The sequence below is a fragment of the Delphinus delphis genome, chromosome 8 (assembly GCF_949987515.2).
Source record: "Delphinus delphis chromosome 8, mDelDel1.2, whole genome shotgun sequence".
NCBI classification, from domain to species: domain Eukaryota; kingdom Metazoa; phylum Chordata; class Mammalia; order Artiodactyla; family Delphinidae; genus Delphinus; species Delphinus delphis.
In genome coordinates, this window is record NC_082690.1 from 57,216,697 (window position 1) to 57,230,816 (window position 14,120).

A 14,120-nucleotide genomic window follows, 5' to 3' on the forward strand; every position below is an offset into this window, starting at 1 on the left:
TGAAATTAAAAAAAGAAAAAAGTTGTTAAACAACTACTGCTTTAATAACAATTTTTAAAATTAAAACCAAAAACATAAAATGTCATTTGAATTTTTCATCTTTGCCACAGGATAGGATTCAAATAAGTCCTTAGTACCTCTTTTTAAAATAACGCCATCTGGGACTTCCCTGGCGATCCAGTGGTTAAGACTCTGCGCTTCTAATGCAGGGGGCACGGGTTCAATCCCTGATCGGGGAATTAAGATACCACATGCCGTGCAGCGCGGCCAAAAAAAAGAAAAAAATTAAAATAATGCCACCTTTTATTAATATAAATAGACCTTTACTCACATGTTACCAAGTGTTATCACCTTATCTCAGTTGATCCTCATAAAAATCTGTCTTGCCTGACTTCTTAAGACCTCATTATCTCCACTTTACAAATGGGAAAAGTGAGGCTAAAAAAGCCATGATCTCTGTCCAAAAAACACATAACTAGCATATAGCTATTTTAGTGTATAGTATACAGCTAGTATACACTTATATACTAGCTGAAATAGCTAGCACTAGTATCAATGTAGTTTCAATCCTAACCCAATACTCCTGTCCTTATACCATGCTTCCTCTCTTACAGCAACCAACACAGGTCAACTGATTATACCAAAGTGCCTTTCATCCAATATGTATTCAAAAGATGCTTGTGATTTTGATTCAAATATCTGATGTACTCTTAGAATTATCACTTATGGAAGAATCCACATTTCAATGTGGAACTGAATTCAAAGAAACCATGTCATTCTTCTAAAAATGACCCCATATACACAAAGTAGTACAGATATGAGAAGATATGAACTAGGTCCAAATTTTACCATAATAGTAAAGGAATGAATTATATTTTAAAGAAAAGCAAATTAGTGCTGGATACTGGACTCAAATAACCTATTTTTTTTTTTTTTTAAAGATTTTTTTGATGTGGACCATTTACAAAGTCTTTATTGAATTTGGTACAATATTGTTTCCATTTTACGTTTTGGTTTTTTGGCCGGGCAGCATGTGGGATCTTAGCTCCCCCACCAGCAATCGAACCCACACCCCCCTGCATTGGAAGGCAAAGTCTTAACTACTGGACTGCCAGGGAAGTCCCTCAAATAACCTTTTTTTAATAAATTAAAATAATTTTTTTAAGTTTTAGTTATTTTATTTATTTATTTATTTATTTTCTGGTTGAGCCAGGTCTTAGTTGTGGCTTGCCAGCTACTTGGTTGTGGCATGCGAACTCTTAGTTGTGGCATGCATGTGGGATCTAGTTCCCTGACCAGGGATCAAACCCGGGCCCCCTGCATTGGGAACACAGAGTCTTATCCACTGCGCCACCAGGGAAGTCCCATCAAATAGCCTATTTTAAATGACAGCTACTGGAATACAGATATTAAACATCAACATTCATAAAGGAATAATAAATTTATCAATGTAAGTCTCAGTTATCTGAAAGAACTATCCAAAAGACATGTTTCTTCAATATGTATAACAACTGCTCATGAAATATTTTCAGACAGCATGACAACTTAGCTTTCTAATAAGCAATACTAGCAAGAGGCACTGAGAATCATTTGTGTTACAAAAGAATAAAAATGAGATGCAACGATCTGTGGGTGGCAAGTCCAGATTCCCTTACCTTTGTATACCTTTTCAGTGTTACACAAGTGAAGTGTGAAGTAGGTATCTAGGAGTTGATGGCCATTCCTATTAACAATGTTCCGGGCAGCGATGTTCCGAAGATGTCTAAGACGTCGCTGAAAAATAATCACAAAAAAGGAAGAGTATTCAGCTTTTTCCTCCTATAAAGCTTTCTGAAAGTTACAATTCAAACATAAAATACAGTAAGTTGTCCCAGTCGTTTATTTGTTGAGCCAGCAACCTTAACCCAGTCTCTTATTTATGCCTCAGCATCTCTTCTGTCAAATAGGAACTATTCCTGCCCTATATCATTTCCAAGGTTGTTGGGAGCATGAAATAACAGATATGAAACATTCTTGAAAAGCATAAATGTTATATCAATGCTATATACCTGTAGAATAGCGTTAGTATTTCCTGGAACATAAACTAAGTATAATAGTAATTTGCTTCTTTCCCTTCGGAAGGATGCTTGTAGACATGCAAAGTCCACCTCATACCAACAGAAAATCAGCCATTATTACATACATACACCTCTGTTGCTAGCTCAGTCTGACGCCAGATCATCTATTACAACCAGGAAAAGAAGCCAAAGCCAAAAAATAAAAGCAATAACTCACTGTTCACTCCATCCAGCCAGTAACCCAACTGCTGCCAGCTTAAATTCTCACTTGACCAGCAGTTAACCAGCCCCTATTTCCTAATCAGGCCTCCTTCCCAACAATTTCTCCAACTAGGATGCATGAATCACTTGGAGTCACAAGTGTTGGAAAGGCAAAGCTCCATAAACAACAGTAGAAATCAACCAAAATATAAGATAACTTAGGGCACAGCCAAATCACCTCATATCAAAGAGAGAAAACGTTGGCAATGCTGAAGTCTAAGCACAACAGATTCATTCTCAAAAGCTAGTTCCCTGTGTCAGATCATTATTTTCAGAGACTTAAAAATAGAAACCATAGGCTCAGTTTTAAATATGCTTAAAGCTCTCCCTTCAGGCTGAAAGCCCACTTTGCTAAGTCCATCTTTAATTACATGTGCAGTCAGCCAGAAAAGTTCAGTTCTTCCCTTCCATACACATACCAACCCAATCATTTCTCCCAATCTAGAGATTAAGATTCTTTGACAGAGAACGTTATTGTCTAATAAATTTGGTTAATACTCAAAGTACGAAAAGCCCCAAATGTACTTACAAAAAGTTCATAGGGCTTACTCTAAAAGACTTATATTTCTACAATCTGCCAAAGGTTTCCATTTCACACCCTGGATTACAGCAACTATTTCCTTCTACTATATATTTTTCATCAACCTTCTCAGTCAAGATTTTAGATTGACAGGAACTGTTAATTGCCTATACACAACAATCACATCTATTCTGCCATAAGATTCCAAACTTGGTCCTCTATTCAAAAACCCGAAAACATTACCCAAAGCCTCCAGCATAAAGTACAAACTTCCCATTATTCCTTTCAAAGCCTTGTGCAATCCGACCTCTCCATAACCTATCCTTACTGCCCACTAGATCTTCCACATACCCAACCCCTTAGTCACACGTGACTGATTAAGGTTCCATGAAAAAGATCATGCATGGTCCTAGCTCCATGCTTTTGCTAATGCTAGCCCCTTAATCTAGAATACTACTCTCTTTAAGGAAATCCATTTATGCTTCAAAGTTAAGGAGAGAAGATTCCTCCTTCCTTATTCTCTAACTGAACTGTTTCTTTTTAATGCAATTAAAAAGAAACACTGGGACGTTAAACCAGAAATGCAGAAAAATTATTACCTATGGGGGTGAGAACAGGTTGGAGAGAATAGAGATAAAAGCAAGACTTCTCTGATACTTGTTTATGTGGTTTTAACTTCTGTACCATAAGAATGATGTACATAATCAAAAAATAAAGTTAAATAAATAAGAAAAAGTTTAAATCAACTAAACCTAATCCAAAATATAATAGCAATACCAAAAATTACCACCAGCCTTAGGCTGTATCACCCACCTTTGCCCAAAATATTACCCTATGATCCAAGGAAATATTAAAGAAGTCAAGGTGACCTAAAGGATCCTCTCTGGTTCTCAGTTCCCCAGAACATCTACTTGACCAAAACAATGTATAATTATACCTAATATGAAATTATGGATAGTTCCAGATATTTGTCAATCTTCCCCAACTAGACTATAAGTTCTATAAAGGAGAGACTTTATTTTATTTACTGTTGTATCTCCAGCAACTAGATGAGTACCTAGCAAACAGCAGGAACACAATAAATGGTTTTTGACTGAATTAATATATGTCCAGTGAATTAACCCAGTCAAGAAGGTCTTGGTATGACCTAGGCCTTGCAATGAACCTGAGTGGCCTGGAACCCTTAGTGGCTTCTGACACCCACCCACGAGATGGTGGGAGAATAGAGAGCACTTCAAACCTAAGAATGGACCTCAGAACTGAAAGGGAGCTCAAATCTTAGCAGCGCTTCTGGACTACAGCAAATCCTCAGCACTCATCTACCTTTAACTGCTCCAGGGTATACAATCTAGCAGTACTTCGTGGCCTGGTGGCACCATCTAGCATAAATACACTGCTTTAGAACTTGTCTAAACAGAAATTAAATACCAGATTATCTCTTCAATGGCCCATCTAAAGATAGTTAAATTCAAATCTGTCTTATGCTCTAAACTGGCTCAATTATCTTAGAAAAGTAAAAATACTGAGCAATTAAAATTTACACAGACTTTGGAATTACTCTTCAAGATAACATTCCATGCAGCTTCTTCACCAGCCAATCTCCTTATACTTTCTCAAAGCTCTAAGCTTTCACAGTTATAAAAAGCTCTTTGTGTATCTTTCTACAGCAGTAGCTTTAGGCATCCAAGTTGTGCTCTAAAAACACCTATCTCCAAAACTAAAGCTGAATAGATTTTAATTTTTAAGTTGGAATTAACATGGCTTTAATGTCTTTGAAACACTGCCTATGAAACATTCTATATAAAGGTTAAAAACGTTCACTAACAAATAAAATTAAATCTTCTTACTCAGCTTTGATTTGGAGGATTGACAGATGTAGCTAGAGCACAACTCTATCTGCAATGTTGGCAGTGGGTAAAAGACCAGTAGGATCCTAAATTCCTTAACTTTTTTCTTTTACAAATCTCTCAAGTATAAATTCTAAAACAAGACTTAACTGCCATATGTTGTAGATCTGAAACATTTGCTTAAGTAAAAAAGTAAGCGTTACTCATTAGTATGATTGTAAGCTGGTGCCTCTAAAGAATCTAAAATGGTTGGTTTTTCTTGTTAACAGAACTAATGCTCTTAGAAAACTGCTTTAAAACATAACCGTACATTAAATGATTTTTTTGCTTTGTTTTTATTTATTTTGTTGTGTTTTGTCCTGCCCAGCACCTATTTGGTTTAAGAAACAAAAAACAAAACAAAAACAAACAAGCAAACAAACAAAAAAACCCTCAGCTATTCCTTTGTAGAACCACTCTCCTCTGCTATCAATCTATATAATACTTCCTGTAGAATTAACTCCACCTCCAACTCCAAGGAGGGTCGCGTGACTCAGATCAGGCCAATCAGCACATTCCATCCCCCTGCCCGTAACACATGATTAGGATCCTAGAAAACTCAGAAATTAAATTGTTGAGAGGTTTATTTTCCCCCTACTGGCCCAGAACCTGGAAAGGACATGGGACTAGAGATGCTGGCAGTCATCTTTACACCACAGTGAAATGAAAACAGCAAGTAAGACAGCAGAGTCCAGAGATGTGGAGCAAGACAGAGGTAAGGGATTAAGAAATACAAACTACTATGCATAAAATAGACAAGCAACAAGGATATAGTGTAGAGCACAGGGAATTATGGCTATTATAGCTATTAATGGAGTGTAATCTGTAAAAATACTGAATCACTATGCTGTACACCTGAAATTAACATTGTAAATCAACTATACTTCAATTAAAAAAATAAAAGTAAAAAAGTCCTGGCAACAGAATTTGTCTCTGGATCAAACCATACCTAAAATGAAAACTACTGTATAATGACATATCCAGTCCCTATAAAACTATCAAAGATTACAACTAGAGAGAAGACTTACATTGTAACTGTTTATCAAGAATTTATCCCGGGGCTTCCCTGGTGGCGCAGTGATTAAGAATCCGCCTGCCAATGCAGGGGACACGGGTTTGATCCCTGATCCGGGAAGATCCCACATGCCGCAGAGCAACTAAGCCCGTGCGCCACAACTACTGAGCCTGCGCTCTAGAGTCCGCGAGCCACAACTATCGAGCCCACGCGCTACAACTACTGAAGCCCGAGCGCCTAGAGACCATGCTCCACAACAAAAGAAGCCACCGCAATGAGAAGCCCACACACCACAACAAAGAGTAGTCCCCACTCGCCTCAACTAGAGAAAGCCCACCTGCAGCAAGGAAGACCCAATGCAGTCAAAAATAAAATAAATTTTAAAAATTAATTAATTAATTTTAAAAAAAGAATTTACCCCATTAACAGGTTAGTAGATGAAGAGAACATTCTAATTTAGAGGCAAGGTACAAAGAAATGTTTTATTTTGTTAAACATCTCCATATTTTAGAAAATGGTAATTTCTGGTGGGTCACTCCATTTTTGTTGATATAATTTTGAACCTTAACCTTGGTGACGGCAAGTCAAAACACACCCCAGAACTAAAAGAAAACCAAAGCAATTTTCAGTAGTAAGGTACGCCATTGGTGTTCTATGTTCCTCCCAAATATTACCACCTTTCCCTGGCTGGTATCTAAAACTTTCTGGTTTCTGAGGTATAATAATGACCAAAGAGAAATGTGGTGTCCTTGATCTTGTTCCTCGTCACTGCTGGAGAGTGACTCAGGGAGGCTGATGGACAACAGAAGGAGGAAGAAATGGTTATCATGCACCCTCCTTCCCTGTACCCCTTGCTTAAAAAACAAGAGTAACTGTGTTTCTTAAATATAATGACTCCACAAATCCCCACCGTCACCAAACTAAGCTATAATCCCACGCACCTTTTATGACTCCCAAGACCATGGTGACGTATCTCCTAAACAAATTTTGAGTCTAATTTGCTTAGTCTACAAGAGCTATTACAAATCAATAATATAATCAATAATCTATAGTCCAATAGAAAAGGGGGCAAAGGATACAAAAAGGCAGCCACCGAAAAAGAAATGGAAATGGTCAATAACCATATGAAAAGACGTATAATCCCACTCATAAAGATATGCACACCAAAACAAATATTCCAGCTTGTGGAGACTGTAGTTTCCAAAGAATGGCCGCACCAATACATCGCATCCCACATGCTCTCTTACAGTGTGATGCTGCCACTCCTCCTTGACGAAGTGGCGTCTATGTTCCCTCTCCCTTAAATGAGGGCAGGCCTGTGACTATGGCAGAAATAATGCCATGTGACTTCTGAAGCTAAATCATAAAATTACCTGGTCCTCTTTACAGGATGCTCTTCCTCAGACTCCAGTCACCCCACTGTGAGGATGCCCAGCAGCCAAGTGGAAAAGACTTTGCAGGTGTTCTCCTCAGCCCCAGCTGAGAGACCCCAGCTATAACCAGACACGCAAGTGACCATTTCAGTACCCAGCCTCTGAGACGCCAGAAATGACATCAAGTAAAGCACAGACAAGTTGTTCCCACCAAGCCCGAACCAAACTGCATATTCATGAGCAAAATAAATGATGATGTTTTAAGCCACTAAGTTTTTTGTTTGTTACTCAGCAATAGAAAACAAAAAGATCTATCTGATTAACCAAACCATTTTAGTCTCTGTCAGGGTTGATGCTAGTAAGGAAAATAATGTTGGAGAAAATATAAAATGGTCCATTTTGGGAGGACGGTGATTTAGCAACAATTATCAAATTTTAAAATGCACATAATATTTGACGAAGAAATTCCACAAATCACAAAAATGTGTGCAAATATGGGCTATAAAAGCAAAAACTGAATAACCACTCAAACTGTGGTATATTCACACAATGGAAAATTGCATAACCCTTACAAAAACAAAGTGCTAATATGAAACACAAACAAAAGAACAAGAAATTTTAAATGTCCACATAAATAAATACTACTATATACCCTGAATGATGTAGATCGTGAGTTGTTCTAAAAGGAACAGAAAGTAAATATTTCAAGATTTTCAGGATGTATCCTGTCTCCGCAAATTCTTTGGGTTTTTGTTTGTTTGTCTGTAATCCTTTAACGATGTCAAAACCTTTCTTATTTCATCAGTTGTTATAAAAAACCGGTGACTGTTGGCCACAGTTTGCTGACCCCTAATGTAGATACTCACTGAGTTATGAGAAGTTTTAAAGTAGCATTTGATTTGGAAATGTAGTCAAACTTGTTCTGAATACCGTTCCCCTTTCCTATTTCCAGTTCATTTTTTTTTTTCAGGTCAGCCATTTATTCTCAGCCTGGGGCCAGGCTAACTGGCATGGAAGAATTAAGGCCCAGGTTAAGTCAGATTACTGCTACTTTGGTACACTTTTTTGAGGGACAACAAAAGCAAACCTGGGAGAAAATTAGTTTTCCACATTTCCATGGAAGGTAAAAATGTTGAATTACCAAATCAAGAATTTAAGCTTGATAAATTAGGTCAATCTTTTTAAAAAATATATAAAAGCCCCTTCTATATTATAGCAGTCTCAATCACCTAACTATTTTTTCTAATCTCTTGATCCCAGCTGAAAGATTCACTGTGAAAACTTTTGAAGAACACAGAAATGCTTTAAAACTAGATGCTGCTGGATAGAAAGCAGATGGTGCCAACACCCAATGTTACAGATTTAAACAAACAAACCACCAACTCTGATCTCTCATAAAAACTTTATAGCTCCTGTTCCTAACTGAGAACTTTCTCTGACACAAATTACACAACCTTGGAACCAAAGCGCTTATTTTGACATTAACTCTCCTCTCACTCAAGTTCAAGTAAGTCCTAGAATTTAATTCAGTCATTTACTATGCACTAACAGGCTTCTCCACAAGAAAAGACAAAATTATCTATGTCTCTGAACTTCCTGCATTTCTTATACATTTTGGCTCTGGGTTTTTTTGGTTTTGGGGTTTTTTTTTTTTAATCTCTACCCTATTCACCCCAATCTTGGTAGGAAGTCCAAACTTGTCCTTTTTCTCCCATGTTTCCCCTGAGTAGTGCTGGTCTAAGAAACAGGCCTTTGTAGTGACAGATCCAGTATTGTTCTCCATGTATGTCTCTCTCATCCTCCCTCTCTCATTCCCCTTTCTTCTATTTTACTTGCTGTTATTTCCTTTACAGACTATGCTAGGAACTGTGGGGATACAAACATGGCATTCCCTAGTTTCAGAGTATGTAATCTTTCTAAAGAACCGGAGTTTGGGCACATGAAAAAGCCAGTTTGAGGTAAAAGTATCCAACATATACTTTCAAAGACCGCTTAATTAAAGAACTGTTATTTTAGAAATGTAAGACAGAAGAAAGACACAGAATTACGCAGGATGACCTGGAGGATAAAAACTGCAAGACAGAAGACAGCTTCAATGGTCCAAGTGTTAAAAGTAGTATCGTGCCTGTAATTTGCTTCAAAATAATTGGGGTGAGGGAGGGAGGACAAGTATTGTTAGTTAGGTATATAGATAAAATAAGATCTACCATGAGGTGATAGTTATTGATAGTTATTACCAATAACAGGTAATAGGTACCTGGGAGTTTATTACATCCCATCCTGTACGTATGCATTTCAATACACATTTATATATAAAATATACATTATATTTCTTTATTCATTGAAATTTCCATAATAAAAAAAGTTTTAAAGTAATATCAATAAGAACAGAAAGAAAGGATGAGACTATATGGGAGCACAAAGACAAAAATGGGCTTAATGGGGAGACTAACCAGATAACGGATATGGTTGAGGACAAAGAGAAGATTGATAAAAGAAATAAAGGAGTTAAAGGACCTCTAGAAATATAAGAACTAATCAATAAAGGTGTTAGGGCAATAGAGTAGCCATCAGGAAAGGGAAAGGGAAGGAAAGAAAAGAAATATGTATATATACAAGAAACAGCCTATACCTTATATCAAATCCCAGATGGTTTAAAAATATTCAAATGTAAATAATTAAAGCATAAAAGTATCAAAAGAAACCATGAAGAATTATTTTATAACCTCAAAGGTCTAAGAATGACATAAAACTCTGAAGCTATAAAAAGAAAGAAAAAAAATCAATAAAATTTACTATATAAAATGTTTTTAAATTATGCATGACAAAAACTAGCATATGTAAAATCAAAGGAAAAAAACCTAACAAAAAGATTTTAATTCATATAACAAAGACAATTTCACTAAAACATAAAGAGTTCATAGGGGAATTCCCTGGTGGTCCGTGGTTAGGATTCGGCACTTTCACTGCCAGGAGCCCAGGTTCAATCCCTGGTCGGGGAACTAAGATCCCACAAGCCATGAGGCGCAGCCAAACATAAAATAAAGAGTTCATAGAACAAAAAGTTCAACCACCCAACAGAAAAACCGACAAAGAATGTTAACAGATTAATTCACAGAAAATACAAATAGCACTTAAACAAGAAAAGACTCTCAACCTCACTCATAAGAGAAATGCAACTTAAAACTACACTAAAATTGGCACAGATCACAAAGTCTGATAACATATTCAGAGGCAGGCAGTGGCAAAACAGACACTTCCCTGAAAAAAGTATAATTGGTAAAACCTCTAAGATGGCAATGTGGCAATACCTACCACAATTACAAATGCAGAGATTCTTTGACCCAGAAATTCCACTTCTGCATTTATGTTAACCTTTGAATTGTGATCCACATGAATATATTACCTATCTTTTAAAATAAAACTAAATTTACATATTTAAAAAAACAGAGATGGCAACCAACCCTTAAGCCCAGGTATCTGTGATAGTCATTACCAGAAGCAGTGTGACATAGTGGTAAGAGAGTCAATAATCCTGAACTCAAGGGTAGTTCTAACCACTCACTAGTGGGCAAACCACTCAGTCTCTCTGAGCCTGTTTTCCTTTCCATAAAACAGAGATATTTCCTGCATGCTTACCTCTGTGGGTTATTTTAAGGATCAAATGAAATAATGGACAAAAAAGCTCTCTGAGAAACTGTAAAGTATTTTACAAATATAAGGTATTAACAGAAATAGGGATGTCAAGAAAGGGATGTGGTTAGTGTAAAATGACGAATTGGTTTAGGCATTTCTAATCTGAAGTAAAGAGACAGATTTAGAATTCATCTATCTAAATAGAGGTAATAAAGTCACAAGAGTATAACAGATCTCCAAATGACAAACATTCAATAAAGAGAATTATAGAATTACAGAACTGAAAAGGATCTTGAAAGTCATCTAAGCCTTTGCTACTCAGTATCACCTGGGAACCTGCTGGAAATGCAGATTCTCAGGTCCCACTACAGACCTTACTCAATCAGAATCTACATTTTAACAAGATCCCCAGGTAATTTGTGTGTACATTTTGAGTTTAATAAGCACTAGTCTAAGCCATTTTACTCATTTTTTAGATAATAAAATTGAGGTCCTAAGTAAATGGACCTACCCATGTTTACACTGTTAGTAAGCAACAAAATCAAGGTTTGCACCCAGGCCTGATCTCCTAGGCTATGTGTACATGTGTGCATGTACACCATGTATTTGCTTCCCAGATACCCTGTTTCAAAACCTTTGAGACATCTTTGCCTGGCAGATGTCCCATGCCCCTACTCCCATTTCTAATCAGCCACCCAGCCCATCAATCCTTTCTTCACAGTTATCTCTGGCATATGTTTCTTCCTTTCCACACTCTTCATTCATTTCCCTAAAGCTATTGTTGTTTATACTGTAAAAACCAGCTTTCTTCTCTTATACACATATCAACTTCCTCTTCTGCAAACAAGAGCTCACAAATAGTAATCTCTATACAATTCCTTAAACAAGTACAAGCCATTATGCATTTGGCTGCTTGTGGGGGTGGGGATGGGGGTGCTCTGCTAAGCCGCATGGCATTGCTGGATCTTAGTTCCCCAACCAAGGATTGAATCCGTGCCCCCTGCAGTGGAAGCACAGAGTCCTAACCACTGGACCGCCAGGATATTCCCCACTATGCATTAAATGTTAACATACTGATTTCAGGGAGACTCTATTTTTAAAACCTACCAAGATTAGCAAAATTAGAATCTTTGTGTCTTCATTTCCATTATTTCTTTCCCATTACCCCCCGCCTTCTCTTTGCCCCAGAAATAACCCAGGTTGCCTTTATCTAATAAGGTCCTCCCACTACAATCAAGCTTTACTAAATAAATCCAAAGGCCCTAAATCTACTTTCCAGTACCATCTTCAATCCCAATCTGTCTCACTAAGCTCGCAACATTCACAAACATCCTCATGTCTTCATAATTCTCTCCTATACATTGTACCCTAACAAACCAAAGTATTTCAACATTTCTGGAGTACCCATGATGTGCCAGGAACTACACAATGAAATGGAAGACTAAATACCTCTGACTACCTCTCCTACATAAATTCAATAAAATTAAGAGCCCTGGTCTCTGCCCCATTTCCACATCTGCACCAAGAATTTTTGACTTTTTTAAGAGCCAATAATATGGCACTTTTATAGATGCTCAGCCACGAAAGAAATAGATGAAGAGGTAGATTAAGCCACCCACAACATGAGGACTAACTCCTGTGCAACAGCCAGTACACTGCAGCACTAGGGTAAACAGTTCCAGAGACTCCCAGCTACAAACTGAGTTCAATTAAATCAACCTGAGAAAAAACAAAGGGCATGTGCTTCAGAACAAAATCAGATTGTGAGCTATTTATTCCAGTTATACCAAACATTGGTTTTGTGTTGTGGTATAAACTTAGCCAACTTAGGTTTGAGTCCCAGCTCTGCTATTTCCCTTGGGTATGTAACTAACCTCCCTAACCTTCAGACACATCATCTGTAAAATGGAGCTAATAACAGCTTCTACCTCACAGAGTTGCAATGAATGAAGAGTAAAGGGAAGAACTGCAAAGCACTTAGACACAGTGCTAGCGCATAAGGTAGTTCAATAATGTAACAATTATTACCCTACAGGCTGCCTCAGCTTTTAGTGGTCAGTTTACCTGTAGGTTCAAATCTATCCACCTAACCCGAGCTATACAGGTTTGTGAAGGTAGAGACAAAGGTGAAACTGGAAAACTGTGCTTTAAATCCAAGAAGCAAACAGACTAAGATAGTGGGAAAAGCTCCAAATTTAGAACCAAAATAGCTGGGTATTCATTGTTCTTTTCTGGGCCTTGATTCTCTCACTGTTAAGTGGGGGAGATGGTTCTAACTACTGTGGCTAAAAATACTATGAGAATGGTTTTAAAGACACAAGGCAGCATGACAAAAGATAAAAGGGTAAGAGTGGAAAATTCATTCATGAATTATTTTTAAAGGATATTTCTGCAGTAGTGTGTGAAAATGAGCCATGAATCTTGACTGGAGGAAAATATGACAGCAAATGGTAATCACAAAGTTGGACTAAAATGAGTATCTACAGTTAAGCAGACAAATGTCAAATCATTCCTCATGACCCAACTCAGAATCTCCACTTTTGAGACATCCTTCCTGACCACCCTGCCCCATCCACTACCCTAAACCAAGATGGTAACTTCTCCCCTCTGTGCCATGACTATGCTATATACATGCCACCATCACAGTACTTACCACAATCATGCTCACAATCATGCTTTATCAACTATGTTTATATGGCTGTGTACCCCCAAAAGACGGGTGAGCCTTAAATAAAGAAACCAAGTTTCATTCCTCTTTTTACCCATACCACTTAGCACCTGACACAAAGTAGATACTCAGTAAGTGTTTGATGGGTGAACCAATGAGTAAACCATGGACAAGATTAGATATTTCACAGTGCCATAAGACAGCAGCCTTATGTATATGTTATATTTAACATACACATTAAAGTTATATTTTATATATACCTCTTAATAGCACTTCTATTTTGTCACCACTCTCAGCCTTTCTGTAGCCTCCAGTGACTATAAACTCCTTAAGAACCAAAACCATCTATTTATCCCAAGCGCAGCCACATGGATATTCAATAAATGTTTGCTGAAGGAATAAAGGAATGATGAATGAATGAATATCTCACACTGCCTCACAGCTTAGGCCTCAGTCTCCCCTTATTTAGAAACTTCATCAGCAGCCTTCTCCCCCCACCTTCTCAATGACTCTTCTCACCGCCAGTCTCTTCTCAAAACTATCTTCCTACTCTCACAGTACAATGCCAAGGGCAGACTGATAAATGTGGAGGGAGTGTTAAGAGCTTGGAAATCATAATTTTACCACAATGATAGCCAAGATTACCTCAGACAAAAATCATCAATGGGGACTTCCCTCGTAGTCCAGTGGCTCAGACTCCACAC

General features: G+C 37.5%; 1 protein-coding gene across 1 annotated transcript in view; it reads right to left on the reverse strand.

Moving 5' to 3' along the window:
* UVRAG (UV radiation resistance associated) overlaps positions 1-14,120 on the reverse strand; it is a 363,917-nt gene that overhangs the window by 291,802 nt on the left and 57,995 nt on the right. The window contains 1 exon segment of the mRNA XM_060018254.1: positions 1,656-1,773. Within this exon segment, the coding sequence (XP_059874237.1) occupies positions 1,656-1,773 (118 nt within the window).